The sequence below is a fragment of the Pithys albifrons genome, chromosome 7, assembly GCF_047495875.1.
Source record: "Pithys albifrons albifrons isolate INPA30051 chromosome 7, PitAlb_v1, whole genome shotgun sequence".
NCBI classification, from domain to species: domain Eukaryota; kingdom Metazoa; phylum Chordata; class Aves; order Passeriformes; family Thamnophilidae; genus Pithys; species Pithys albifrons.
In genome coordinates, this window is record NC_092464.1 from 57968620 (window position 1) to 57994455 (window position 25836).

General features: G+C 53.4%; 2 protein-coding genes across 7 annotated transcripts in view; both read left to right on the forward strand.

Annotated features, from left to right (window-relative positions):
* Positions 1-25836, forward strand: part of LOC139673814 (zinc finger protein 850-like) — a 701437-nt gene that overhangs the window by 440192 nt on the left and 235409 nt on the right. The window lies entirely within an intron of this gene.
* Positions 20290-25349, forward strand: LOC139673860 (class I histocompatibility antigen, F10 alpha chain-like). Of its 6 annotated transcripts, none has more exons than XM_071559767.1 (8): positions 20290-20389; positions 22460-22723; positions 23563-23838; positions 23948-24220; positions 24336-24443; positions 24542-24580; positions 24707-24736; positions 25006-25349. In XM_071559767.1, the coding sequence occupies exons 1-7, from the start codon at positions 20314-20316 to the stop codon at positions 24715-24717; spliced, it is 1047 nt and encodes a 348-aa protein (XP_071415868.1). In that variant the 5' UTR covers positions 20290-20313; the 3' UTR covers positions 24718-24736; positions 25006-25349. The 6 variants fall into 6 exon arrangements, with proteins under 6 accessions (XP_071415868.1, XP_071415867.1, XP_071415869.1 ...); XM_071559766.1 differs by having other exon boundaries at positions 25069-25349; XM_071559768.1 differs by having other exon boundaries at positions 25072-25349.

Genomic DNA, 25836 nt, shown 5'->3' on the forward strand with positions numbered 1-25836 from the left:
GCCTTGAGCATGCCCATTGCAAATGTCCATGTCTCCTCTATCCCTCTGCTCTGCCTTTATGTCCCTTTCTTCCCACACCAGGAAACAGCCTGGGGGAATCTCCCCTGTGCAGTCAGAGAGGCTCTGTGAGCAGGAGTGACAGTGTTCTCCAGAAGGTGCATTTGTCCCCTTTGACATGGCCCAGAGCTCAGGACTGTGAAAACATTCCCAGGCACACACAGCTTGGAGAGATCTTGGAAGGCAAATTGGGAGAGGAAGAACAGAAGAGACAAAATTAGGGATATGAAACCATCCCAAAGAAGTTCAGTAGCTCCTCTGAGCAATGTTTCTGCATTCAAAACACTGGTAGGAAATGTACTCTGATAAATAGCTGCACAAATATTTTCATATCAACAGTTAATCAGATTAATAGAACAAGTGTGTGGTGTTGTCAGTAAAAAGAAAATGATGAAAAAATCTTGAAATTAAAAATAAACAGCACAACATAATGATAGGCAAGGAAGTCTTCAACAATTACCAGGATTTCTTGTCTGCAGAGGTTTCAACTACCTCCTAAAACCCACACTCCTGGCTTCAGGCCATGACTTCCCAGAGCAGTCACAGAGTTGGCCACTGCCCCAGAGATGCCCCAGGGCAGCTCAAGGACCCAAGTGTGAAAAGTCCCCCAGAGTGTCTGTGAGCCCTTCTGGAGCAGGAGCTGCTGGGCAGGAAGGACCAGCTGGGGAGGGGCAGGGAATCCCCCCCTGCAGCACTGCTGGCCAGGCTGAGGAGGGTCCTCTCCAGCACAGCAGAACATCCTGTCCCCTTGGGGGCTGGGCTGTCAGGTGTGTTCCCAGAACTGACTGACCAAGCTGGGCAGGCAGATGCTCAGGGGTCATGAAGGGTGTCACAAAGCTGAGCCCATCCAGCTGAAGGATTTGGGGAGGTCAGAAGGAACTGGGACAAAAGGGATGGGATATTTGGGGGAGGAAAGAGGGGCTTGGCCAACAGAGAGGAAAGATTTTGGTGAGGTAAAACCAAGTTCAGGTAATGCTGAGGGTGTTGAAACACTGACTGTGCAAACACTCCTGATGGACCTTCACCTATAATTTGTGTACCATTGCAACTTCTGTCAGGATAACTTGATACTCCTAATTTCACCCCCAGCAATCTTCTCTCAGGAACCAAAGGGACCCTGGGACACTGTGGAAAGCCTTGGAACCAAGGGGCCATTCTGACACTTGGGAAGCTCATGGAATCAAAGTTCCATTGTGACTCTGCAGAACCTCAAGGAAACAGAAGCCCACTGTGACCCTGTGGAGCCTCATGGAATCCAGGGATCATTGTGACACTCCAGGGCCTCATGGACTCCAAGCAACCCTGGGACACTGCAGAAATTTTCCCCATTCTCATTTTGCTCTTCTTAAAAATGGGCTTGGCATCTGCCTTTTCCAAGGACCCCAGAACCTCTCAGATTGCTCTGGCCCTTTTGAGAGCACAGCCCAGAATCCCAGGCAAGGGTGATGCAGCAGTTCAGGAGCACTTGCAATGAACTGTCCAAGACCACTGAGATGAATCTCACTGGGCCAGTGGAGTTTGTTCCTGGAGTCACTCACTGAAATGTCAAGGTCCAGCAAAGCATCCACCTCTGAACTGGGATTGTGGGATTCTCATGCACCCAGGGGTGATCAGAGAGTCTTTCCCTTTTACAGCCATGGGGAGATCATTGCAGGAGTCACAGTCTCTCCCTGGGCTCTCACTGCCACTGCTGGGGACTGGAGGCACCTCAGCCCTGTGGGGTGTCACCTGCTCTGCCCCTCTCTGAGATGCCCCACGGCCTGAGGGATGGACACAGGGGGAGCTCTGTGCTCAGAAGCACATCCCAGTGCTGCATCCTGGGGGTTTTCCAGGGGATGTGGGGCCCAGAGTGAAGTGACCTCGAGACACTGTGTGTCCCACAGCCCTTCCCAGCATCTCCAGGATTAGCTGATGGTCTTTGTGTTCTCTTGGGTTCATCTCCCCCACATACACACTGTGCATGCTGAAGTCTCCTCTGTACAATTGCAGCATGGCCTTGTGAACTGCTCATTTGGTGTCCCCCTGGAGGGACAAACAACCTGTCAGTGGTGGGTGAGAGGCCAGTGCTGAGAATGGTGTTTGCAGGGGGTGATCTGTGACAATTGCCCTGGGGCCCCTTGCCCAGGGTGTCCAGGAAAAAAAGACAAAGCCCAGACCCTGCTCTGCTGCTCCTTCAGGTGTGTCCCTGGAGGCCTGGCTGTGGAAGGGACACTGCTGTGCCCTCTCCTGCTCTCACACACTTTGGCTCTTCACTGTGCTTTTCTGCAGCAGGGCAGTTTCCTGGGGCTTGACAGCCTAGGAGAAGACACCGGTTCCTTACAGCCCCAGGGCTTGTCACCTCCTCACCCACTCCATAGAGCTGTGGAGGTGTCCTACTGCTCTCCTGCACTCCCCATTCCACACCCCACATCACTCTGCTCCAGGAGCATCCTGTGAGGAACCAGAGATGGGTGGCAGGGCTTGGCTGTCCTGCTTGGCAAAGTCCATCAGGCACTTTCACAGCCACATTCCACAGTCCCTTTTCCACCTGTAACCAATGACTCTGAGCTGCTGTTTCCCCAGCCCTCAGGAATGGTCTCCTTGTCTGCTCTTCCCCTCTGGGGTCTCTTTTCAGTGATGGCCTGAGCAGAGCTTGCTGACATCCTCAGGAACCTGGATGTTTGCTGATGAATTTTACTCTTTTAGAGACTTGTTCTGTCTTCAGATCTTCAGTTAGGGAATTCAGTGCCAGAGGCCTCATTAACATTCAAAACAACCTAACAAGACAAGCCTCTGGGAATAATTTACTATTAAGTCTTCAAATTTTTGTGGTTAATTAGACAGATTTCAGAAGTGTATTCAAAGTGAGTGTAGTACAGTAACAAAAAAAAAAGGAAGACTTCTTTTTGTCCCGTTTACTTTTTTTCCTGTTAATACACTGAGAGCAACAATCCCTAACTGATATTGCTCCTCAGCACCAGGAATGGTCTCTTTTTCTGCTCATTCCCTCCATTTATTCAGTGATCTTAATCAGATAACCCCCAGGGAATAATTTACTTTCAATCTTTCAAATCTTCTGTGGTTAAATTCGCAGATAAAAGAAGCACATTCAAATTTAATATCTTACACTATTAAAAAAAAAGAGAAAATAAGTCTTTTTTGTAGCCTGTTTATTTTTTACTGTTTAAACATTAATATCAGCCATCCCCAAATGATAATCCTGAGTGTCTCTTAATGCAGTCTAAATAGACATGAAAATCAAGATATTTTATGTTTCACAATCAATGAAACATTATCCCTAATCCCTGACCGACCATTTCCCTCATCACATCCCTGGCACTCAAAGCAGCCTTGTGGAATCTGAGCTTCCTCCACTAAAGGCTGGACCTGCAGGTTTCAGCTCCTGGGCACCAACTCCCACCTGCTGTACTTGGAGAAAGAGCTGCAGGAGACACACAGGGATGTTCATGTATTGTCAGCAAACAAAACCAAAGGAAGGCACAGATCAAAAATAGAAGAAATTTCTCTGCTGTATTTTAAGTTCACATCACTGACGTCCACCTTCCACAGCAGGCAATTTTAGACCAATGGGAAACATGTTATATGTCAGGCACAGATCTAAAGGTCCCTCCAAGTGCTTCCTACCCCAATTCTGTCCATTTTGCTCTTTGCACAAAGTGAGTCACACACTGAAGTCAGAAGTTCCCTTGATCCAGAGCAGGAGGAAAAGAGAGAAAGTGAATGAATTACTTTGTTGTGCAGAGATAAATCTCCACTAATCCAAATATTTTGCGGTTTCAGGAACTTTACTGAGCATGTTCTGCAGCATTTGTTATGATTACAACAGGTTAGGTGGGATTGTTGATCTGCTGGAGGGCAGGAAGGCTCTGCAGAGGGGTCTGGACAGGCTGGATCGAGCCAGGGATGGGGAGTTCCTGTCAGTGCTGGCATTTGGCAGGTGTAAGAAACACTTCTAGGTACTCACCTGCACTGCTCTGCAGCCAGAGACTTACCCTGGCAAAGGGCTGTGAAGATTCCTCTCCTGATGAGCTCTCACCTGTCCGCCCACCCCAGGACACCTTCAACCTCTTTCTCACTTCTCTTGTCTGTCTTTAATGCCTGCAGGTCCTGCCCTGCTCTGCCATATGGCCACCTCCTCTCCACTGAAGAACTGTGGGAGTCCTTCTGAAAGATCCCGGATGCTGTGGGATGTGCCAGCTTTAGGAGATCCCTGCAGGAAGGGAAGATTAACTTTCCTATAGCCAGAGAATTCTTCTTTCAAATACTGTGGAGGTTTCTCCTGTAATGAAAGCTCAGTCCCCTCCCAGCCCAGGCTGCCTCTCTTCTCTGTCCCTTCTCTGCTGTGCCCTCGGTGTGTGCAGGCAGTGCCCTGAGCCCTGCTGGGCTGTGCACAGGAGCTGCTCCTGGGCAGAGCTGTCTCTCTGCAGCGCTGCCCGCTTGCCAGGAGCTCCCTGTGTGCCAGGAGCCCGGCCCAGCTCAGCAGCACAGCAACAGCCCAGGGCATTTAATGGCCCTCTGGGGGGTTTGGTGCTGAGTCCCTGAACATCAGACCCTGAGGAAAGTTAAAGTGAGATTCAAACTGTAAAGCTTCTTGCAGTGCTAATGGGTCCCACTGAGGAATCAAACACGACTGTGAAAACATTCCCAGGGTTTTTTTGAGCAGAAATTTGGAGGCAGTGATGACAGGTCTGAGACTCACAGATTTATCAAGGCTGGAAGAGACCTTCAAAGTCTTCTAGTCCAACTGTCATCCAAGCACCACTATAATCATCCCTAAATCGTATTCCAAGATGTCACATCCATACACCACATGAGCACTTCAAGATACCACCACCTCCCTGGGCTAATTATTTCACTGCATAAACACCCTCTCAGTGAAAAACATATTTTTAATATCTAATCTGATCCTTGACATACTCAAGTCAAGTCTGTTTCCTCTCTTTCCCTCCCTACAGGGTTGGCAGAAGAGAGGGAGACCCCTGCTCACTAAGACCTCCTTTTGGGTCTTTGAAGAGAGCAATGAGGTCCTCCCTGAGCCTCCTCTTCTCCAGACTCAAGAACACCAGTTCCTCATCCAACATGTTTTCCAGACTCTTTTCCAGCTCCATTCCCTTCTCTGGACATGCTCCAGCCCCTCAATGTCCTTTCTGTAGTGAGCGGTTCAGAACTGAGCACAGGACTTGAGGTGGGGCCTCAGCAGTGCCCAGCACAGAGGGACAATCCCTGTCCTGGTCCTGCTGGCCACATTATTCCTTACACTGACCAAATGCCTTTGGCCTTCTTGCCCACCTGGGCACACTCTGACTCATATCCAGCCACTCTCCAGCAGCACCCCCAAGTCCCTTCCTGCTGAGCAGCTCTCAAGCAACTCTGCCTCCAGCCTGGAGTATTCCATGGGGTTGTTGGGACCCAAGGTCAGGATCTGACACTTGGTCTTATTAATCCAGCTTGTCCAGATGCCTCTGCAGAACTTTCCTGCCCTCCAGCAGACCCACAATCACACCCACCTTGGTGTTGTCCACCAATTTACTGAGGGTGCAAACAGTTCCCTCATCCCAGCCATGAGCAGCCAGTTTCTGCAGGAGATGCTGTGGGAGGTGGTGCCAAAGGCTTGACTGAATTCCAGAGAGACACATCCACAGCCTTTCCCTCATCTCCTGAGTGGGTCATTTTGTCATACAGGGGGATAAGGTTTGTCAACCAGGACCTGCCTTTCCCAAACCCACACTGACTGCGTGATGGCACTCAGGATGATCTCCTCAATGGACTTCCCTGCAGACTGAGGAGAAAGCTGAGCTCTGCCTTGCTCCCTACGTCAGCTCCTGCTGACCCAGACCTGGCCCTGTTCAGCCTGGGGTGGCTGCGCCGCTGCTGCCCGTGAGCGACAGCTCCACGGAGCCTGAGAGCTCTGCAGAGAGCGAGGAGCAGCCCTGCTGCACAAGGGCGAGCAGCACAGACTGAGCATCACATCTGCACTGCAAGAGCTGCATTCCACACCTCTGCCTACAGGAACAGACACAACATCGCTTATCCCCCACACACTAACTTGGCAGAAAAATAGTTGGTTTTGATGATAAACTCTATTCTTTTGTTGTTCTAAAAAGCATTCTTAGTGTTTTTCTAACTGATCTTATTTCCCTCTCTTTTTGAATTTTTTAGCAATTTCTAGATAATAAAAAAATCAGTTTTTTGAATTAACGGAGAACTTAGTTTTAATTTTGATGGGGAAAATATTTTGAACCTAACTTCCTTCTGTGATATTTAAGCAGATTGTAACACCATCCCACCTCTCCCAGACTCCACACTCCCTTTTCCTTTTCCCTGGCACCCCCTGGACTCCCCTTTTCTGGGCACAGAGACACCCTGCACCCCCAAACCACCTCTCCCCACCCCTAATCCTCCCTGTCCTTCAGCTTGGCACCTTCCTGATCCCAATTTCCAGAACTGGGACGCTCATGCACCCCCTTATCCTGCACACCCTTTCCTGGCCATCCCACCACTTCTAGCCCCCACACCCCCCTTTTCCTTGACTCTGGGACTCCCAGGATCCCCACTCCTGCATTTTCCAGACCCCAGGCACCTCTTTTCTGAACAATGGGGGACATCTTGAACACCTTTCCTGGCCATTCTGGGTCTCTGTAACCCATGATACCCTTTCCCCAACATCGGGGAACCCTGGACCACCCTTTTTAAGCACAGGGTCTGCCTGGACCCCTCAACCCAATTATTCAAGCCCCTGCACCTCCCTGTCCTTGGCACTGGGATGCCCTGGAATATTTTTTTTCCAGTACTGTGTTCCCCCTGCACCCCCGAAATTCAACCCAAAAACCACAAACATTGAGACCCCCAAAAACCCTGCCAGGAGTTCCCCCTCACTGGTCTCCCCACTTTGGGGTTTAGGGTGTTCCCCCTCTCTGGGCTGCCAACGAAGGGCCTGACTCAGGCACACCAACCCCCCAAGGGGGGTCCCCGCATTCCCCCGCCCACCAAGGGGCTCTGCCGGGAACCGCACTGGGACCCCCAATATCCCCAATAGTCCCCAAGGGGCATTGGCGGCTCAGCTTTGGGGTCCCTCGAGCCCCAACCATCCCCCCGAACACAACCCAAACCCCCAGAGCCCCCCCAGGCTATTCGGGGCTCGGCTCGGGGGTCCCGCAGCACTTTGTCGGGGCCCTTTGCCGTCCCTCTGTGCAGCTCCGGCCCCGCCCCGCGGCAGCCCCAGCGCGGGCTCCAAGGAGCGGCACATCCTGGTGCCCTTGGGGGCTTTGGCCGGGCCCATCCCGGCTCTCGTGTTCCATGGCACAGCCCGCACGGCCCTTGGGGGGCACTGTGCAGTTTGGGGGTCCCAGCCCCCGTTTGCCCTCTCCCCCTTTCCCCCGCTGTTTTCCCGCTCACCCGAGAGTTCCTGGCGCGCAGGCCGAGCGGTGAAAAGGAAGAGGAAAAGGAGGAGCGTGGGTGTCCCCTCCCCTTGTCCCGGGGATGTTCCTGGGTTGTCAGTGCCCACTCCATTGGAAGGCGGTCCCGGCGGGGCGGCCGGAGCGGGTTTGGGAGCGGGTGTGGGCGGCGGTGTGAGAGAGAACAGGTCTACCCACCCGCCGCCGCTACCAGGTCTGCACGTGGACGCCCAGGCTCCGGAAACCAGCGGCTGAAGCGCAAAGTCCGGCGGAGACAGCAGGTCTACCGGCTGAGCTTAGAGAACAGATCTACCCGCCGCAGTGAAACAGGTCTACCCTCTGGACTGAGGTAGTAATCAGGTCAACCCGCCAGACTAAAAAGGCTTCCCGCCGGACTGGAAAAGTGAACAGGTCATCCCGCCGGGCTAGGAGAGAGACCAGGTCTCCCTGCCCCACTGAGCGAACAGTCCTAGCCGTGCTTAGAACAGGTCTACCCGTTGGGCTGAGGAGTACCCGCTGGACGGGAAGAGACAACAGGTCTACCTAGAGACTTGAAAATACCCACCGACTGAGAGCAAACAGGTCTACCCACAAAACTGAAAGAGAACAGGTCTACCCGCCGGGCTGAGAGAACAGACATCCCCGCTGGAATGTTCAAGCAAACAATGCCCTCTTTGCACATGTATCGGCCTGACTTCAACACCTAATTAACATCCTGAAGGTGAGGCAACCACTGGACTCAAATGACTGTCAGTCAATCCCTTTATACTATAAAAGTCCAGATTCCTTTCACAGAGGCAGGTTCTTCCCAGGTAACCCCTCCTGGGGGGTGTGTGTAGAGATTCCTCCCTTGGGTGGGGACCCCAGCTAAGGTCACTCCTGGAGGCTGAGAGCAGAGCTCTCCCCAGCAGCCTTGGGCTGTCTGAGCTACATCGATTGCTAATTAATAATTATTTCCTTTTTGGTAGCTTTAGTAGAATTGCTTCAAGAATTGCTTGAGGACAGTGCACTGTCCTGTCTTATACCAGAGTTACTGTAGTTTTATCATTTCTATTGTGTAGTAAATAATTTTGATTAATATCTTTTATCTCACCATTTCTAGTAATAAGTAATTCTTTTGTTATAAACTTTGTCTAAGCTTTCCACTCCCCCCTGCCTCAAGTTGCCCCCTCCCCCCAGCAGCCCCAGCACCCCACAGCAGGTTGGGAGCTCAGGGAGCCACCCCTGAGTCCCCTTTTCCAAGAACCCTCTGCCCAAAGACCCCCATGGGACTGTCCATCCTACCAGCCCACCCCTCCTTTTCCACATTTCTACCTGTTCCCCCCCTTTCCCATCATCCTCTCAATCCCCAAGGCCCCCCTAAGATCAGTTTGGGGGTCACAGCTCACACTTTCCCTCTTCTCCCATTCCTTACACATACCCCGAATGCCCAGTCACATTCTGATCAGTTTTGCGGGTCCCACCCTCTCCTTTTCACTGATCTCACCTCTCCAGCTTCTTTCCCATCATGGGTGGCAATGATGTGAGGAGTCAGCTGAGCCTCAGCGTCTCCCGGGGCCCGTGGCTGGGAAGGGGCTGCCAGGTCACATCTGTCACCTCCCTGGCAGGCAGCAGCAGCCTTGGGCACCCAGAGGCAGCAGAGCCACCTGTGCACACACACTGAGAGCTGCCCCAGCTGAGAGTCCCTCTGTTGTAGTTTGGGATTATTATGTAAATTCTCTCCCCTGCCACTTAACTGCCCAGGCCAGCGGTTAACAAAAGAAGCAGTTAAGTGTTGATCGCTGGGGTGGGGGCAGGTTTGTCTCTTTTGGGTTTTTTTTTTGGATATTCTTCCCAGTCTTGGCTCGGCAGAACGGGGGAGTGGGGGCTCGAAGGAGGCAGGCTGCCCTGCTGGTTACTGCTGGGGTTTTCCTGGCTGTCTTGCCGCTGCCTACTCCCGACTACTTTTCGTGCCGCGCTGCTGCTGCTGCCTGCCTTGGATTTGCTGCTGGTTGCTCGTACCTTTCTGCTTCTTGGGCGGGGAACACAGGGGGAAGAGACTGAGTCCATCTGAAAGCTCACTGCTCATCTGTCTCGCTGGAGAGGGACTGAAACTCACTCTGCAGCCAGCCGGGCTGTGATATGAACACTTGAGTATAACCTTTCCTCCCGGAGAAAAAACCTGCTGGGTTTTGTTGTTGTTTTGTTTTTTTGTTTTTTTTTTCCTCTCTTGTGGTGTTGGGGAAGTGGGTTGCACTAGTCTGTTTACATATATAAATATATATATATATATATATAAGTTATCCTTCTTGTATTAAAATTCCTTTCCTTAAATTTGATAAAGAGTGGTGTGATTATCGTGGAGGAGGCCCCTCCCCTGCTTGTGGGTAAAACATTTTGTTTTTTTCCCCTCAAACCGAGACATTTCTTGGCACCCAACGTGGGGCTTGTAAACAAAGAAGGATAACTGCTATTTTGTGGCACCATGTGGGTCTTGAGCTTAGGGTTCATCAGGACCATCCTGTATAATATATTGGCTTTTTGTTGGTACAAATTCATGCCAAAAGGAGCGGCAGGTTTAAGTCTTATCAACAAATCAATGAGCAAAACTCAAATAGCCGCAATTATTATTGAGTTCTTACTCTGGATTTATGGTGCCATGAATTCGATGCCTTTGGATGTCATGTGGGTGGTGCTCTCCAGGCTGTTTTCCTGCCGCAACCTAAGCTGCTACCTCTGGGGATTCAGTGATAATAGTACGGACCCTTGGGAAGGAACAAAGGGGAATCTCTTCTCCCAACCCTTTGTCCATTCCCCATTCAAGTCTGCTACAACAGCTTTTGAGATGTTTAAATTCTCCCTGGATGCCAGAAATATCTTGCTCTTTATGGTTTTTCTGCAAGGTTGTATCCCTGCGGCTTACAGAATGTTTGAAGGTAGGGCCAGGGTTTTTCCAGAATGCATTCAGAAACCTAGCCCAGTGAAGGGGGAAAAGCGAGAGAATAAAACCCCTGATGCCACAGTGAAGGGAGAAAAGGATGAGGCTAAACCAGGAGGACAGGCCAAGCCTATGGAAGTTGCCCCTATTCAGAAAAGGAAATATAAGACCAAATTAGACCATCCAGCGGACGATGAGGGGGCTGCTGCACCTCCACAGCAAGCAGACCCAGAGCCTGAGATCATCACTGAGTCATTGTCATTTGATAATCTCCGTAGTTTGCGGAAAGACATTGCTCGACACCCGGGTGAGCCCATCCTGACTTGGTTGATCCGAGTTTGGGACCTTATGGGTGAAACCTTACAACTGGATGGTGCTGAAGCCAGGTTTTTGGGGGCTCTGGCCCAGGATGTGGCTATTGAACAGGTGTTCGTGAGGGAATCAAAGCCCCTTTCACTCTGGGCACGACTTCTAACGAGTGTAAGAGAGAAGTTTGTTTATAGAGAAATCCTGCAGGAACATCATATTAGGAAGACTTGGAAGACGATGGAAGAAGGAATTTTACGTCTGAGGGAGATGGCAATGATGGACGTGCTTTTTGGAAGAGGTGGGCAAGCCAATAATGACCCTGACAAGGTCAGATGCACACCACATATGTGGTGGAACCTTTCACACTCGGGGCCAGCTGAATACACCGATTTCCTGGCATCCATGTATAGGGAAGAGAACCAAGAAACAGTGGGCGCTGTAGCAAATAAGCTCCGGATATATGAAGGCATGACCCACAGCCCAATGCAGGCCCGTATTTCTGCTGTAGAGACATTGGTTGAGAGTCTCAAGACGCTGCCTGCAGAGGTAAAAGCGATCAGAGAGGAAATTAGGGAAAGTCTCCAAGTGGCACCAGTGCGAATGAGAACCTCTGAAGTCAGAGCCAGACGCCCCCCAGCCAGAGGAAGTGGACAGACCTCACGAACTGAGATGTGGTACTTCCTGGCCAAACATGGAGAAGACATGGGACGGTGGGATGGGAAACCCACCCGTGCCCTTGCAGCCCGAGTACAAGAACTGAAGGAGAATGGAAGAAGGTCAGTGAGAGTAAGTGCAGTCCCAGTTTCCCACGGGCAAGAATCTGACCCACAGGAGGGCACCTCCCAGGTGTACTCATCGAGAAAAGGTTCTGACCGCTATGACCAGGATCAGTGTTAGAGGGGCCCTGCCTCTAGCCAGGTAGAGGCACGGGACAACCGTGTCTATTGGACTGTGTGGATTCGATGGCCTGGTACATCAGACCCACAAAAGTATAAGGCTTTGGTTGATACTGGCGCTCAATGCACATTAATGCCATCAGGACATGTGGGCTCAGAAACTATTTCTATTTCTGGGGTGACAGGGGGATCTCAAGAGTTGACTGTGCTAGAAGCTGAAGTGAGCTTGACAGGGAGAGATTGGCAAAAACACCCCATTGTGACTGGTCCAGCCGCCCCATGTATCCTGGGCATTGACTACCTCAGGAACGGATATTTTAAGGACCCAAAGGGGCATAGATGGGCTTTTGGAATAGCCACTGTACAGACAGAAGGGATTGAACAATTGAACTCATTGCCAGGTCTCTCAGAAAGTCCTTCTGCTGTTGGACTGTTGAAAGTTGAGGAACAGCAAGTGCCAATTGCCACCACGACAGTGCACCGTCGGCAATACCGAACGAACCGTGATGCTGTGATCCCCATCCATAAGATGATCCGTGAACTGGAGAGCCAAGGGGTGGTCAGCAAAACCCACTCACCCTTCAACAGCCCCATCTGGCCTGTGCATAAGTCTGATGGAGAATGGAGATTGACTGTGGACTATCGTGGCTTGAATGAAGTTACCCCACCGCTGAGTGCCGCTGTGCCGGACATGCTGGAGCTCCAGTATGAACTGGAGTCCAGGGCAGCAAAGTGGTATGCCACTATTGACATTGCTAATGCGTTCTTCTCCATTCCTCTGGCACCAGAGTGCAGGCCACAGTTTGCTTTCACCTGGAGGGGCGTGCAGTACACCTGGAACCGACTACCCCAGGGGTGGAAACACAGTCCCACCATCTGTCATGGACTGATCCAGACTGCACTGGAGAAGGGTGAGGCTCCAGAACACCTGCAATACATTGATGACATCATTGTGTGGGGGGACACAGCAGAAGAGGTTTTTCAGAAAGGAGAGAAAATCATCCAGATCCTTTTGGGAGCTGGCTTTGCCATCAAACGGAGTAAGGTTAAGGGACCAGCCCAAGAGATCCAGTTCCTGGGAGTGAAGTGGCAGGATGGACGCCGTCAGATTCCAACAGAAGTCATCAATAAGATCACAGCAATGTCTCCACCTACCAGCAAAAAGGAAACACAAGCCTTCCTGGGTCCCATAGGGTTCTGGACGATGCATATCCCAGCATACAGTCAGATCGTAAGCCCTCTCTACTTGGTAACCCGTAAGAAGAATGATTTCCACTGGGGCCCTGAGCAGCAACAAGCCTTTGACCAGATCAAGCATGAGATTGCTCAGGCTGTAGCCCTTGGACCAGTCAGGACAGGACCAGACATACAGAACATGCTCTACTCCGCTGCCGGGAATAATGGCCTGTCTTGGAGCCTTTGGCAGAAGGTGCCTGGTGAGACTCGAGGCCGACCACTTGGATTCTGGAGCCGAGGCTACAGAGGATCTGAAGCCAACTATACTCCCACAGAGAAAGAGATCCTAGCCGCCTATGAAGGAGTTCAAGCCGCCTCAGAGGTGATTGGCACAGAAGCACAGCTGTTTCTGGCACCTCGACTACCAGTGCTGAAGTGGATGTTGTCAGGACAGGCTGCCTCTACACATCACGCCACTGATGCTACCTGGAGCAAGTGGATTGCCCTGATTACGCAGCGCGCCCGTATAGGAAAATCAAATCGCCCTGGGATCCTGGAAATCATCACAAACTGGCCTGAAGGTGAAAATTTTGGTCTAGCAGATGAAGAGGAAGAGCAGGTGACACGTGCGGAAGAAGCTCCACCATACAATCAATTGCCAAAAGAGGAAATACGCTACGCCCTCTTCACCGATGGCTCCTGTCGCATTGGAGGGACTAATCGCAAATGGAAAGCAGCTGTATGGAGTCCCACACGACAAGTTGCAGAAGCTACTGAAGGAGAAGGTGGGTCGAGTCAGTTTGCAGAGCTTAAAGCCGTGCAGTTGGCCCTGGACATTGCTGAACGAGAGAAATGGCCAAAGCTTTACCTCTACACCGACTCATGGATGGTGGCCAATGCTCTCTGGGGATGGTTAGACCGATGGAAGAAAACCAATTGGAAACGCAGAGGGAAACCCATCTGGGCTGCCGATATATGGCAAGATATTGCCACCCGAGTAGAGAAGCTGATTGTGAGAGTCCGCCACGTAGACGCACACGTGCCCAAAAATCGGGCCAATGAGGAACATCTCAACAACCAACAGGCAGACCGAGCTGCGCAAGTGAAAGTATCACAGACAGATCTGGACTGGCAGCACAAGGGAGAGCTGTTCTTGGCTCGATGGGCCCATGATGCCTCGGGCCATCAGGGCAGAGATGCCACTTATAAATGGGCACGAGACCGAGGGGTGGATTTAACCATGGACATTATCTCTCAGGTTATCCACGACTGCGAGACATGTGCTGCCATTAAGCAGGCTAAGAGAGTGAAGCCCCTGTGGTATGGTGGACGCTGGGATAAGTATAAGTACGGGGAGGCCTGGCAGGTTGACTACATCACACTGCCACAGACCCGCCAAGGCAAGCGCTATGTGCTCACCATGGTGGAAGCAACCACAGGGTGGCTGGAGACACACCCAGTGCCTCACGCCACTGCTCGGAACACCATCCTAGGCCTGGAAAAACAAGTGCTGTAGCGACATGGCACCCCAGAACGAATTGAGTCAGATAATGGAACTCATTTCAAAAACAGCTTAGTTGCTACCTGGGCGAGAGAACATGGCATTGAGTGGGTGTATCATATCCCCTACCATGCACCAGCTGCCGGGAAAGTTGAGCGGTGTAATGGACTGTTGAAAACCACTTTGAAGGCGTTGGGTGGAGGGACTTTCAAACACTGGGATCAACACTTAGCAAAGGCTACATGGCTAGTCAACACTAGAGGCTCTGTCAATCGAGCCGGCCCTGCCCAATCAGAACCCCTTCACACTGTAGATGGAGACAAAGTCCCTGTAATACACCTGAGAGGTATGCTAGGGAAAACAGTCTGGATCAACCCTGCCTCAGGCAAAGGCAAACCCATTCGTGGGGTTGTCTTTGCTCAAGGATCTGGTTCCACCTGGTGGGTGATGCAGGAAGATGGAGAGACACGATGTGTACCTCAAGGGGAACTTATCTCTGGGTAAACGACTCATATTACTGTATTTGTAAACACTTAATTATTTGAAAGAAAATTTAAGTTTAATGTAGAGTATCGGCATGGAAGAGAATTTAGGGGTGGATAATGTTGTAGTTTGGGATTATTATGTAAATTCTCTCCCCTGCCACTTAACTGCCCAGGCCAGCGGTTAACAAAAGAAGTAGTTAACTGTTGATGGCTGGGGTGGGGGCAGGTTTGTCTCTTTTGGTTTCTTTTTTTTTTGGATTTCTCGGGAGTCTTGGCTCGGCGGAACGGGGGAGTGGGGGCTCGAAGGAGGCAGGCTGCCCTGCTGGTTACTGCTGGGGTTTTTTCCCGGCTGTCTTGCCGCTGCCCACCTCGGACTACTTTTCGTGCCGCGCTGCTGTTGCTACCTGCCTTGGATTTGCTGCTGGTTGCTCGTACCTTTTCTGCTTCTTGGACGGGGAACACAGGGGGAAGAGACTGAGTCCATCTGAAAGCCCACTACTCGTCTGTTTCGCTGGAGAGGGACTGAAACTCACTCTGCAGCCAGCCGGGCTGTGACAAGGACACTTAAGTATAACCTTTTCTCCCAGAGAAAAAAACCTGCTGGGTTTTGTTGTTGTTTTGTTTCTTTTGGTTTGTTTTTTTTTTCCTCTCTTGTGGTGTTGGGGAAGTGGGTTGTACTAGTCTGTTTACATATATATATATATATAGCAGTTATCCTTCTTGTATTAAAATTCCTTTTCTTAAATTTGATAAAGAGTGGTGTGATTATTGTGGAGGAGGCCCCTCCCCTGCTTGTGGGTAAAACATTTTGGTTTTTTCGCCTCAAACCGAGACACTAAGTAATTTTGACAGCTTTATATTTAAACATAATAAGCACTCTTGCTGTAGTCTTGTGTGTCTGAGGAGATCATTGGAGATCATTGGACTTTTCCTTTGACAATTTCAGGGACCTACTGTACAGTTTCATGTGTGCAGAGAAGGGCAAAAGAGTCCCAGCACAGCAGCACTGCCAGGGAGCACCAGCACTGGGCCTTTGCTGACCTGCTCTCTTTCCACTTGCACACTCTCCTGCAGAGCCCCTGGGCTGGACTAAGGCCTTGGTCCTCTGCCAGCTGGGACACAGACCTGCTGCATGTCCATCCTGGGCTCACAGGCAGGGACAGGCCATGGGCACTGCTGGGACACAGCTGGGCTCCACAACAGCAGTTCCATCAGGAAAGGGCTTCTCCTTAGCTCAAGACATGCAGTCTTAGGGCTTTTTGCAAAGTCATTCTCAAGAACATGCCAAGGGATAGACTCTATAGAGGCTCCTTGTTTGCTTGTTCTCCAGGGCCTCTAAATCTGCATGTGAACCAGCAAACAGAGCCCTGTAACTGCAGGGGCTACAGCAGGAAACAGGGAAAATGATCTGGTGAGTGTTCTGTGTTACCCTCAGTGAACACACTACTGCTACCCATGACAACAATAGCAGCAATAAAAGCTGGAACTATAACAATAAACCCCACAAGAAGCACATGAGGTGCACAACACCATTGCTCCATTGCTCACCACTCAGTGCCCAATGCCCAGCCCAGCCCAGACACAGATCAACCCTTCCTGACCAACCCTCCATTAACACCCTGAGCACAGCCCTGCATCAAAGGGAACATCCCTTGGGCCAGTTGGGCTCAGCTGTCCTGGCCCTGCTCCCTCCCAGTCCTGTGACCCTCAGGAGATCATTGGAGGTCATGATTGTACAAACTTCTCACCAATTCCAAGTCAAAACCAAAACCCAAAGCACCTTGAAAAACCTGCAGCCCTTGAAGCTTTAAGGAGCCCCTCAAGGGCCAATCCTGACAAAGCCTCCCCAGGGACTCATCTCAGCAGACCCTTGGAGGCCACGACTGCAGGGAGGCAAAGGCTCTGGGCAGCAGCTCAGGTGCTGAGCAAAGCCTGGCTTGGCTGGAGGCAGCAGAAAGGCCCAGCCCTGACCCCCAGCCCAGGGAAGGCACATCCTGTCCCTCACACCTTGCTCAGGTCTCTGCCAGGGGCACTGGCATGGGGGGTGATGCTGAGGGCAGGACAAGGGGTGACAGTGCCCAGCCTTCCTGGGGCTGTGCCAGGAGGCCATGAGGCCCCAGAGCCTCAGGACAAGAGGTCTGCTCACAGCCCTTGGTGGCACAGATGATGCTGTGCCCGAGGAGACAAAGACTTGGGAACTCTTGGACTTCTGTCCCACTCTCTTGATGTCCCTCTGGGAAGGAACAAACCACCTCTCAGTGGTGGGGGACAAACCAGTGTTGGAGAATTGTCATCGGGAGGGGCTGGTCTGTGATGAGTGTCCCAGGATTCTTTCAGTCTCATGAGCCTCAAAAGTGCCTCAATGGGCTTCTTGAATCCAGGATAGTCTGCAGTGTCCATGGTCCCTTCTTGCTTTGAAAGGTTGTGCCATGTCACAATGTCCCCTTTGGTTCCAGGAGGTTCCACACTGTCCTTGCTGGAACACACCTGGTTGGATGTTGCCCCACCTGCAGAGCTGCCTACAGCTCTGGGGTCCCAGCACAGCAAGGACATGGAGCTGTTGGAGCAAGTCCAGAGGAGACCACCAAGATGATCAGAGGGATGGAGCAGCTCTGCCATGAGGGAAGGCTGAGAGAATTGGGCGTTGGAGTGACCTAATTGTGCCCTTCTAGTGCCTGAAAGGAGCCAACAAGCAAGATGGAGAGAGACTGTTTACAAGGGCCTGGAGTGACAGGACAAGGGGCAATGGCTTCACACTGATAGAGGGAACGGTTAGATGGGATATCAGGAAGAAAATCTTTACTGGGAAAGAAGTGGGGCCCTGGCACAGGTTGCTCAGAGAAGTTCTGGCTGCCCCATCCCCAGAAGTTGCTCAAGGCCAGGTTGGATGAGCAACCTGGTCTAGTGGAAGATGTCCCTGCCCATGGCAGTGGATGGGAATTAGATGCTCTTCAAAGTCCTTTCCAACCCAAACCATTCTATTATTCTGTGACTTGTGGGTGACATGGTGGGCAGGGCCATCTTGGGCACAAAGAATATGAAATAATGGAATTTTCCATTCTGACTGAAGGAAGGGGCAGCAGAACTGACAGCTTGGACTGATAGCAGGGAGACTTTGCACTGTTGAAGAGATTGATTGAAGGAGTGTCTTGGGGGTCAGCCCTGAAGCAAAAAGCATTCTCATGGCCAGGCTTTGTGATCAAAGATTTGGGAAGGGCACTACCCACGCTTGCTGCAAGCTGCTGGTGGCTAAAAAGGTCGATGCGAGATAGACAAGTCTGGTCACAAAAGGCACAGGGGAAGGTCTCCTTTGGCCATATTGGCAAGGAACAGTTCTGTCTGCGTTGTCTTTTCTCCTCCAGACTGACTGTGCTGCGTTCCCAAAGGAAGCAGCAGCGTCGTGAATGGTGTGTCTCCATGAATCCTGATTGGAGGCCAGAGTGGACCATTGGGGCAGTCAATATGGCCAAGGCTGAGGTGTTGTTTCAGGCAGTCCTTGTATCTCCTCTTCAGGGCTCCTCTCTTGCGGCAGTCGGTGGCGAGTTCTCCACAGAGCACAATCTTCGGGAGGCAGTGGGTGATCCTCCATCCTGGAGACGTGCCCTGCCCAGCACAGCTGCGTTCTCAGCAGCATGGGCTCCATACTGGTGACCCCTGCCTGTTCAGAACAGACACATTGGTCACGTAATCAGACCAGTGGATGTTTAGGATTGAACGGAGGCAGCGCTGATGGAAGCGTTCGTGGAGCCGCAGGTGGTGGCGGTAGATGATCCAGGATTCAGACCCATAGAAAAGAGCAGACAGTTGTCTTGGTTTGAGATAAGCAACTGCCAACCCCCCCAAGCACAGAGAGAAAAGCCTCCCTCCTAACACCTGGGAAAGGGAGGAAAAGAGAGGGGAAAGGAAAAAAACACTTTAGATGGCATTTATACTAAAACTACATATATTTTTACAGAAAGAAAGAGACAATTAGAAGAGAGTACAAATATTCACTCACACAAGTCTGCAACAACAAGTTCCCCACCTCAACTTCATAACGAACACACAAATTCTACTGTCCTAACTACACATTACTTAAGAAAAACCTTATTCCCCAGGGAGACAAACTCAAGCAGAAAGGAGAGACCCAGAACAACACATTTTACTTTCCTGAGGTACCCTGTGAGCCAGTGGTGGGCCTGGTCCTCTCCATCCCCCCTGGGACAGCATCGTGCGTCCTCCCAAGAGCAGAGCTGAGAAGCGACTGCCTTAACCACTCCCACACTGGTTCCTACTTCCCTGGAGATGATGTCATAATGTGGTATGGAATACAAAATTACTGGCTAGAAGAGGTCAGCTGTTAGCTCAGCCCAGCTCAAGTCAGCTGACAGCTTCAGCCTAGTCCAGACTTCAGAGCCCAAATCTAGGCCCACCTCGGTGAACCCATAACAAAGTCCCTGGTCATTCCCTATCCCTGGCCATTCCCTGTCCCTGGATGATTCCCTATCCCTGGGCCATTCCCTATTCCCTTGCCATTCCCTGTCCTTGAACATTCCCTATCCCTGTCCATTCCCTCTCCCTGGCCATTCCCTGTCTCTGGCCATTCCCTGTCTCTGGCCATTCCCTCTCCCTGGTCATTCCCTGTCTCTAGCCATTCCCTGTCTCTGGCCATTCCCTGCCCCTGGCCATTCCCTGTCCCTGGCCATTCCCTGTCCCTGAGCCATTCCCTGTCCCTCGGCTCTGCAGGGCCAGGGGTGTCAGTGGGTCTCGGGGGGTCCCTGCTCGACCCTGGCTCAGAACTGCGGCCCTGGCCAGGCCCGAGGGGCCCTGGGGGAGAACAACCCTGAGCCCCAGCTGGGCCAGAGCCACCCAGTTCCACCCAGTGGGGCCCAGGGCACTCCCAGCATGGGCCCAGTGGCTCCCAGTCACCTCCAATGTGGCTCCACTCACTCCCATATGATCCCAGTCACCTCCAGCATGATCTCAGGTGCCCTCAGCATGGTCTCACCTGCCCTCAGAATGCTCCCAGTCACTCCCAGTATGATGCCAGTATGACCCTAGTCACCCTCAACGTGGTCCCAGTTTTTCCAAGTACGATCTCTGTTACCCCAGTTCTGGTCCCAGTGTATCCCAGTCCACCCCAGTCCATCCCAGCCTGTCCCGCTCCGTCCCGGTCCCTTCCCGGCACCGCCGCCCTTTCCCGATCCCGCCCCCGAACCAGCGGGTTTAAGGCCGAGTTTCACCGCAGGGCGCGGGAGTTCAGCCCAGCCCGGCCCGGGGGTCCCGCAATTCGTGGCCGTGGAGGGTCCCAGGGTGTCCCGGGGGGATCCAGAGGGGTCCCAGGAGGGGTCCCAAAGGGGATCCAGGTGAATTCCCGAGAATTCCCCCGTCCCCGGCCCCCCCGCGCTCCCTCGGACACGCGCTTCCCGTCTCACAACCTGCGCCGCCGGGATCTGCCCGGAGACCGATGACGTCACAGGCGAGTCGGGCTGCCATTGGCGATCGGGAAACAGCGGAGCCAATCGCGCGGCCGGAGGCGGCTCTGTGGGCGGGGCCTGGTCCGGGTCCGGGCCGGGCGGGGCCGCAGCGGAGCAGCGCGATGGCCCCAGCGCTGTGTCTGGGGCCGCTCCTGGGGCTGCTGGGGCTCCTGGGGACCCCGGGGGGGGCGACGGAGGGTAAGTGGGACCCTCGAAGTGGGGAACTCTGGAACTGCCATTCCCGGGCACGGAGAACTTCCTGAATCCCCATTCCTTGGGCATCGGGACCCCCCTGTACCCCATTCCTGGGCAGGAGAATTCCCCTTCCCCCCATTCCCAGGTACTGCGACCCCCCTGCACCCCCTCCCGCAGCACCGGGAACCCCAGCCCCTCCTCCCCTCCTTATCCGGCACCGGGACCCCTGAACCCCCATTCCTGAGCACGGGAAACCTCCTGAACCGCAATTCCTGGACATGCGAACCCCCTTGAACCTCCGTTCCCAGGAAGGGAACCTCCCCCAAACCCTATTCCCAGGAAATAAGCCCCCCTCAACCCCCATTCCCGGCCACGGGAAACCCCTTGAGCCCCCATTCCTGGGCACTGGGACAGCCTGCACCCCCATTTTCGGCACTGGGACCCCCCCGGATCCTCATTCCTGGGACACCTTGGACCATTTTGTCCCTCACTGGGACCACCTGAACCCCGATTTCCGAAAACGGGGACCCCCCTGCACCCCATCCCCGGCTCCAGGACCCCCCAGAACCCCTTTACTCTGAACAAATACCCCCCTGCAATCCTTTTTCCAGATATCCTGCCTCTCCCTGATCCTCCCTTTTCCTTGACCCTGGGACCCCCTGAATCCCTATTCCTGCCCTTCCCAGCCCTCAGATCCCACTTTCCTCAACACTGGGGACCCCTGGACTGCCCTTTCCTGGGCACAGGGACCCCCTGGATCCTCTCTCTCTCCTTTCCCAGTCCCATCCCCGCCTTTTACTTGAACCTTGGACTCTTCCTGACTCTCTTGGCTCTCCCAGTTCCACTTTCTTGTCCCTTGGACCTCCCAAACCTGCCAATCTCAGAGTCCTCCCAGTTCTTCACTCTCTGTTCTTCCTGCAGGGGGTCCCAGGCACTGGAACCCGCTTGGCCACAATTTCTGGGCACTGGGACCCCCCTTCACCCCCATTCCTGGGCATGAGGACTCTCTGCACCCCCCTCATCTGGCACCAGGACCCCCCTATACCCGGTTATCCTGTACCAATACCCCCTTGCACCCCCTTTCCTGGCCATCCCACCTCTTCCAGACCCTCCTTTTCCTTGATCCTAAGCCCCCCTGACCCGCACTCCAGCCTTTCCCAGCCCGAAGTCCCTCCTTTCCTCTACACCAAGGACCTCCAGGACCCCCATTCCCAGCCATGCCGGGTCTTCCTTTCTTGTGACCTCTGTTTTCTCGACACTGGGGACACCTCGACCCCATTTTCCTGGGAACAGAGACCCCTGGACTTCCCATTCCACCTCTCCCAGTCCCTGCACCCACCATTCCTTTATCCTTGGATCCCCTTGGATCCCATCTTGTTCAGCACCAGGATCCCTCTGGCCCCCCCTTATCCTGCACCAGTATCAACCTGTGGCCCTTTTCCAGCCATCCCACCTCTCCCATCCCTCCTTTTCCTTGACCCTGGCACCCCCTGAACCCCCATTCCTGGGCATGGGGACTCCCCTGCGTGTCTCATTCAGCACCCAGACCCCCATAACACTTTTTTTTGGGGACTGGGACCCCCTGCACATCCTTACTGAGCACTGGGACCCCCCTGTACCCCCTTTCCTGGGCACAGGCACCCTCCTACACCCCCCTGTGTACCAGCAAGACTCCCCTGAACTTCCATTCCCATACACTGGGACCCCCCTACAGCCCCTTATCCTGCACCAATATCCTCTGCACTCCCTTTCTCCACCATTCTGGGTCTCCCCACCCTGTGACCCCCTTTCCCTGACCCTGAGGGCCCCTGGATCCCCCTTTCCTGGACACAGGAACCTCTTGGACTCCCTGTCCCACCTCTGCCAATCCCTGTACCCTCCTTTTCCTTGACTCTGGGACCCCCATGAGCCCCCAGTCCTGTGCAGTGGGACCCCCTTGCACCCCCTACCCCGGCACCGACACTCCCTGCACCAACTTCCCTGGGATCCCCAAAGCCCCTTCCTGGCTCTGTCAGCTCTCCCTTTCCTTTACCCTTGACCCCCCAGTTCCCCCAAATCTCTGTGTCCCCCCAGTTCTCCACTCCCTGCGGTTCCAGCACGTGACGGTGTCAGATCCCAGCCCGGGGGTCCCCCAGCACTTGTCCGTGGGATTCCTGGATGGGATCCCCTTTATGCGCTATGACAGTGAGCAGGGCCAGATGGAGCCACAGACGCCGTGGATGGAGAAGGGATTTGAGCAGGGATTTTGGGATGGACAGACCAAGATCGCTGAGGTGCACCAGCACTGGGCTGCCGACAGCCTGGAGACACTGCGGATCCAGTACAACCAGAGCAGGGGTAAGTGGGGACAGCTGGGAATTGGAGAGTTCCATGGGGCTGGGCTGGGATCTGTGGGGCTGAGATGTGATCCATAGTGCTAGAAGAGATCTCTGGGCTGGAGGAGGATCTTTGGGTCTGGGATGGGATCTGTGGGGCTGGGATGGGATCTGTGGGCCTGGGGGGGATCTGTGGGTCTCATGAGGATCTGTGGGACTGGGATGAGATTTGTGGGGCTGACGGACATTTTTGGGGCTGGAATGGGATCTGTTGTGCTATGAGAGATCTGTGGGCTGGAGGGGGATCTTTGGGGCTGGGGAGGATCTGTGGGTCTGAGATGGGATCTATGGGGCTGCAGTGCATCTGTGGGGCTGGGATGTATCTGTGGGGTTGGGTTGCAATCCATGGTGCTATGGGAGATCTCTGGGCTGGAGAGGGAATCTTTGGGGCTAGGGGAGATCTGTAGGGCCGAGGTGCATCTCTGGGGCTGGGATGTGGATCTGTGGGGCTGGGATGGAACCTGTGAAGCTGGGATGAATCTGTGGGCCTGGGGGACCTGAGGGGCTGGGGGGAATCTGTGGGGCTGGGATGGGATCTCTGGGGCTAGGAGCAATCTGTGGGGCTGGGCTGGGATTTGTGGGCCTAGGGGGCATCTGTGAGTCTGGAATGGGATCTGTGGGTCTGGGTTGGGACTTGTGGGGCATTTGTGGGGCTGGGGGTGATCTATGGGGCTAGGTGGAAATCCATAGGGATCCAAGGGGCTGGGATGAGGCTCTGTGGGTCTCCATCACACTCTGGATGGGGCTCTCTGGGTCTGGGACACAATTCCATGGGTCTCTGTGGGTCTGTTTGCCCCCCAGGTCTCCACACACTGCAGTGGGTTTCTGGCTGTGACCTCCTGTCCGATGGGACTGTCCAGGGATCGGACCGGTACGGCTACGACGGGCGGGATTTCCTCTCCTCCGAGCTGGGATCCAAGAACTTCGTGGCGGCCGACGTCGCTGCCCAGGTCACCAAGAGGAAAGGGGAACACGAACGGATCGAGGTGGAGCAGTGGACAAAATACCTGGGGCTCACCTGTCCAGAATGGCTCCAGATATTCATCAGACACGGGCAGGAGGCGCTGGAGCGCAAAGGTGGGGATGGAATTCCCATTGAAATGTGGGATTTGGGAATGGAGGACTTGGGAATGTGGTAATTTGCATGGGAATTCCATGGTTGGATGTCACCATTATCCCATTCCAGAGCCTCCTGATGTCCATGTCTCCGGCAAAGAGGAACACGGGATCCTGACATTGTCCTGCCACGCGTACGGATTCTACCCCGGGATCATCGGGATCAGCTGGATGAAAGGGGATGAAATCCGGGATCAGGAGATGGAGTGGGACGGGGTCGTTCCCAACAGCGACGGCACCTTCCACAGCCGGGCCAGGATCGAGGCGCTGCCGGGGGAGTGGGAGCAGTACCGGTGCCGGGTGGAGCACGCCGGGATGCCGGAGCCCGGGATCTTCGCCTGGGGTGAGGCTGGGAATGTGGAATGTGGGAAATGGGAATTTGGGAACTGGGAATTTGGGAATGTCTAGTAGTGAGATGGGGGTTTGTCTCTCCTTCCTCACACTCCCACCCTTCCCAGAGCCAGAATCCATCTGGAATTCCACCCCAGTGGTGGTCGCCCTGTCCGTCATCGCTGCCATCATCATCATCAGCCTCATGGGATTCGGTGTCTGGAAATTCCAATCCGGTAACTCACGGGATGGGGGTTGGGAAGGGGCACAGATCCACCTGACAGCATTCCAGGGATCCTGTGCCACAGGTGCTGATCCTGCTTTATTTCCATAGGGAAGAAGGAGAGGAATGGATACAACACAACGCCTATGAGTGAGTACCAGGAGTGTGTCTGGATACAAATCCAGATCCTCTCCATGTGGATCCAGTGATGGATCCCAGGATGGATCCAGGTGTGTGATCCAGGCCAGAATCTCATGGATCTTCTGTTTTCCACAGTAGATGTGTGAACCGGCGGCTCCCCTGCAGGTATGGAGTGGGATGCAGGTGGGATTCCAAAGGGGAATCAGAGCATAGTGGATGGAGCAGGATTGGGATGGGATTCCAAATCAGGGCAGGATTCCAGAGTGAGATCAGAAGGAATTCTGGAGCGGGATCAGGGCTGGATTATGGAGCAGGATCAGGCTGGCTGGATAAAGGGGGATAGAAGTGGGATTCCACAGTGGGCTTGGGTGGGATGGGTGCAGCAAGATGATGATGGATTTCAGCGGAGCTCCTGCTCTCTGTGGGCTCCACAGCTGGATCGATCCCATGGGATGGGGACAGGGACATGGTGACTCTGTCCCCCACTCTCATTGCAGCAGGAATTGCCACCTGAGCAATCCAGCCCCTTCCCTCTTCCTGGGGAAGGCCAGGAGCTGCTGGCAGAGCTCATCCTGCATCTCTCACCCACCCTGGCACCACTGCACCTTTTCCTGATGGATCAACTTCTGCTTTTTCATGTTGGAAACTGTCTTGGTTTGAGGGGAAAAAACCAAAATGTTTACCCACAAGCAGGGGAGGGGCCTCCTCCACGATAATCACACCACTCTTTATCAAATGTAAGAAAAGGAATTTTAATACAAGAAGGATAACTGCTGTATATATATTTATATATATATTTATATATTTATATATGTAAACAGACTAGTGCAACCCACTTCCCCAACACCACAAGAGAAAGAAAAAAACAACAACAAAACCCAGCAGGTTTTCCTCCAGGGGGGGAAAAGTTATACTTAAGTGTCAATGTCACAGCCTGGCTGGCTGCAGAGTGAGTTTCAGTCCCTCTCCAGCGAGACAGACGAGCAGTGGGCTTTCAGATGGACTCAGTCTCTTCCCCCTGTGTTCCCCGTCCAAGAAGCAGAAAAGCACGAGCAGCCAGAAGCAATTCCAGGGCAGGCAGCAGCAGCAACGGGGCCAGAACCAGTCAGGGGAGGCAGCAGCAGCAGCAGCAGCAGCAGCAACGCGGCCAGAACCAGTCAGGGGGAGGCAGCAGCAGCAGCAGCAGCAGCAGCAACGCGACCAGAACCAGTCAGGGGAGGCAGCAGCAGCCGCGTGGCCAGAACCAGTCAGGGGAGGCAGCAGCA

What these genes read in the sequence shown, in the direction of transcription:
- LOC139673860 (XM_071559767.1), top strand. Translation starts at nt 20,314, where the DNA reads ATGGCCCCAGCGCTGTGTCTGGGGCCGCTCCTGGGGCTGCTGGGGCTC. An exon ending in CCCGGGGGGGGCGACGGAGG is followed by an intron (nt 20,390 to 22,459) that starts GTAAGTGGGACC and finishes GTGTCCCCCCAG; the next exon opens with TTCTCCACTCCCTGCGGTTC. An exon ending in CCAGTACAACCAGAGCAGGG is followed by an intron (nt 22,724 to 23,562) that starts GTAAGTGGGGAC and finishes TTTGCCCCCCAG; the next exon opens with GTCTCCACACACTGCAGTGG.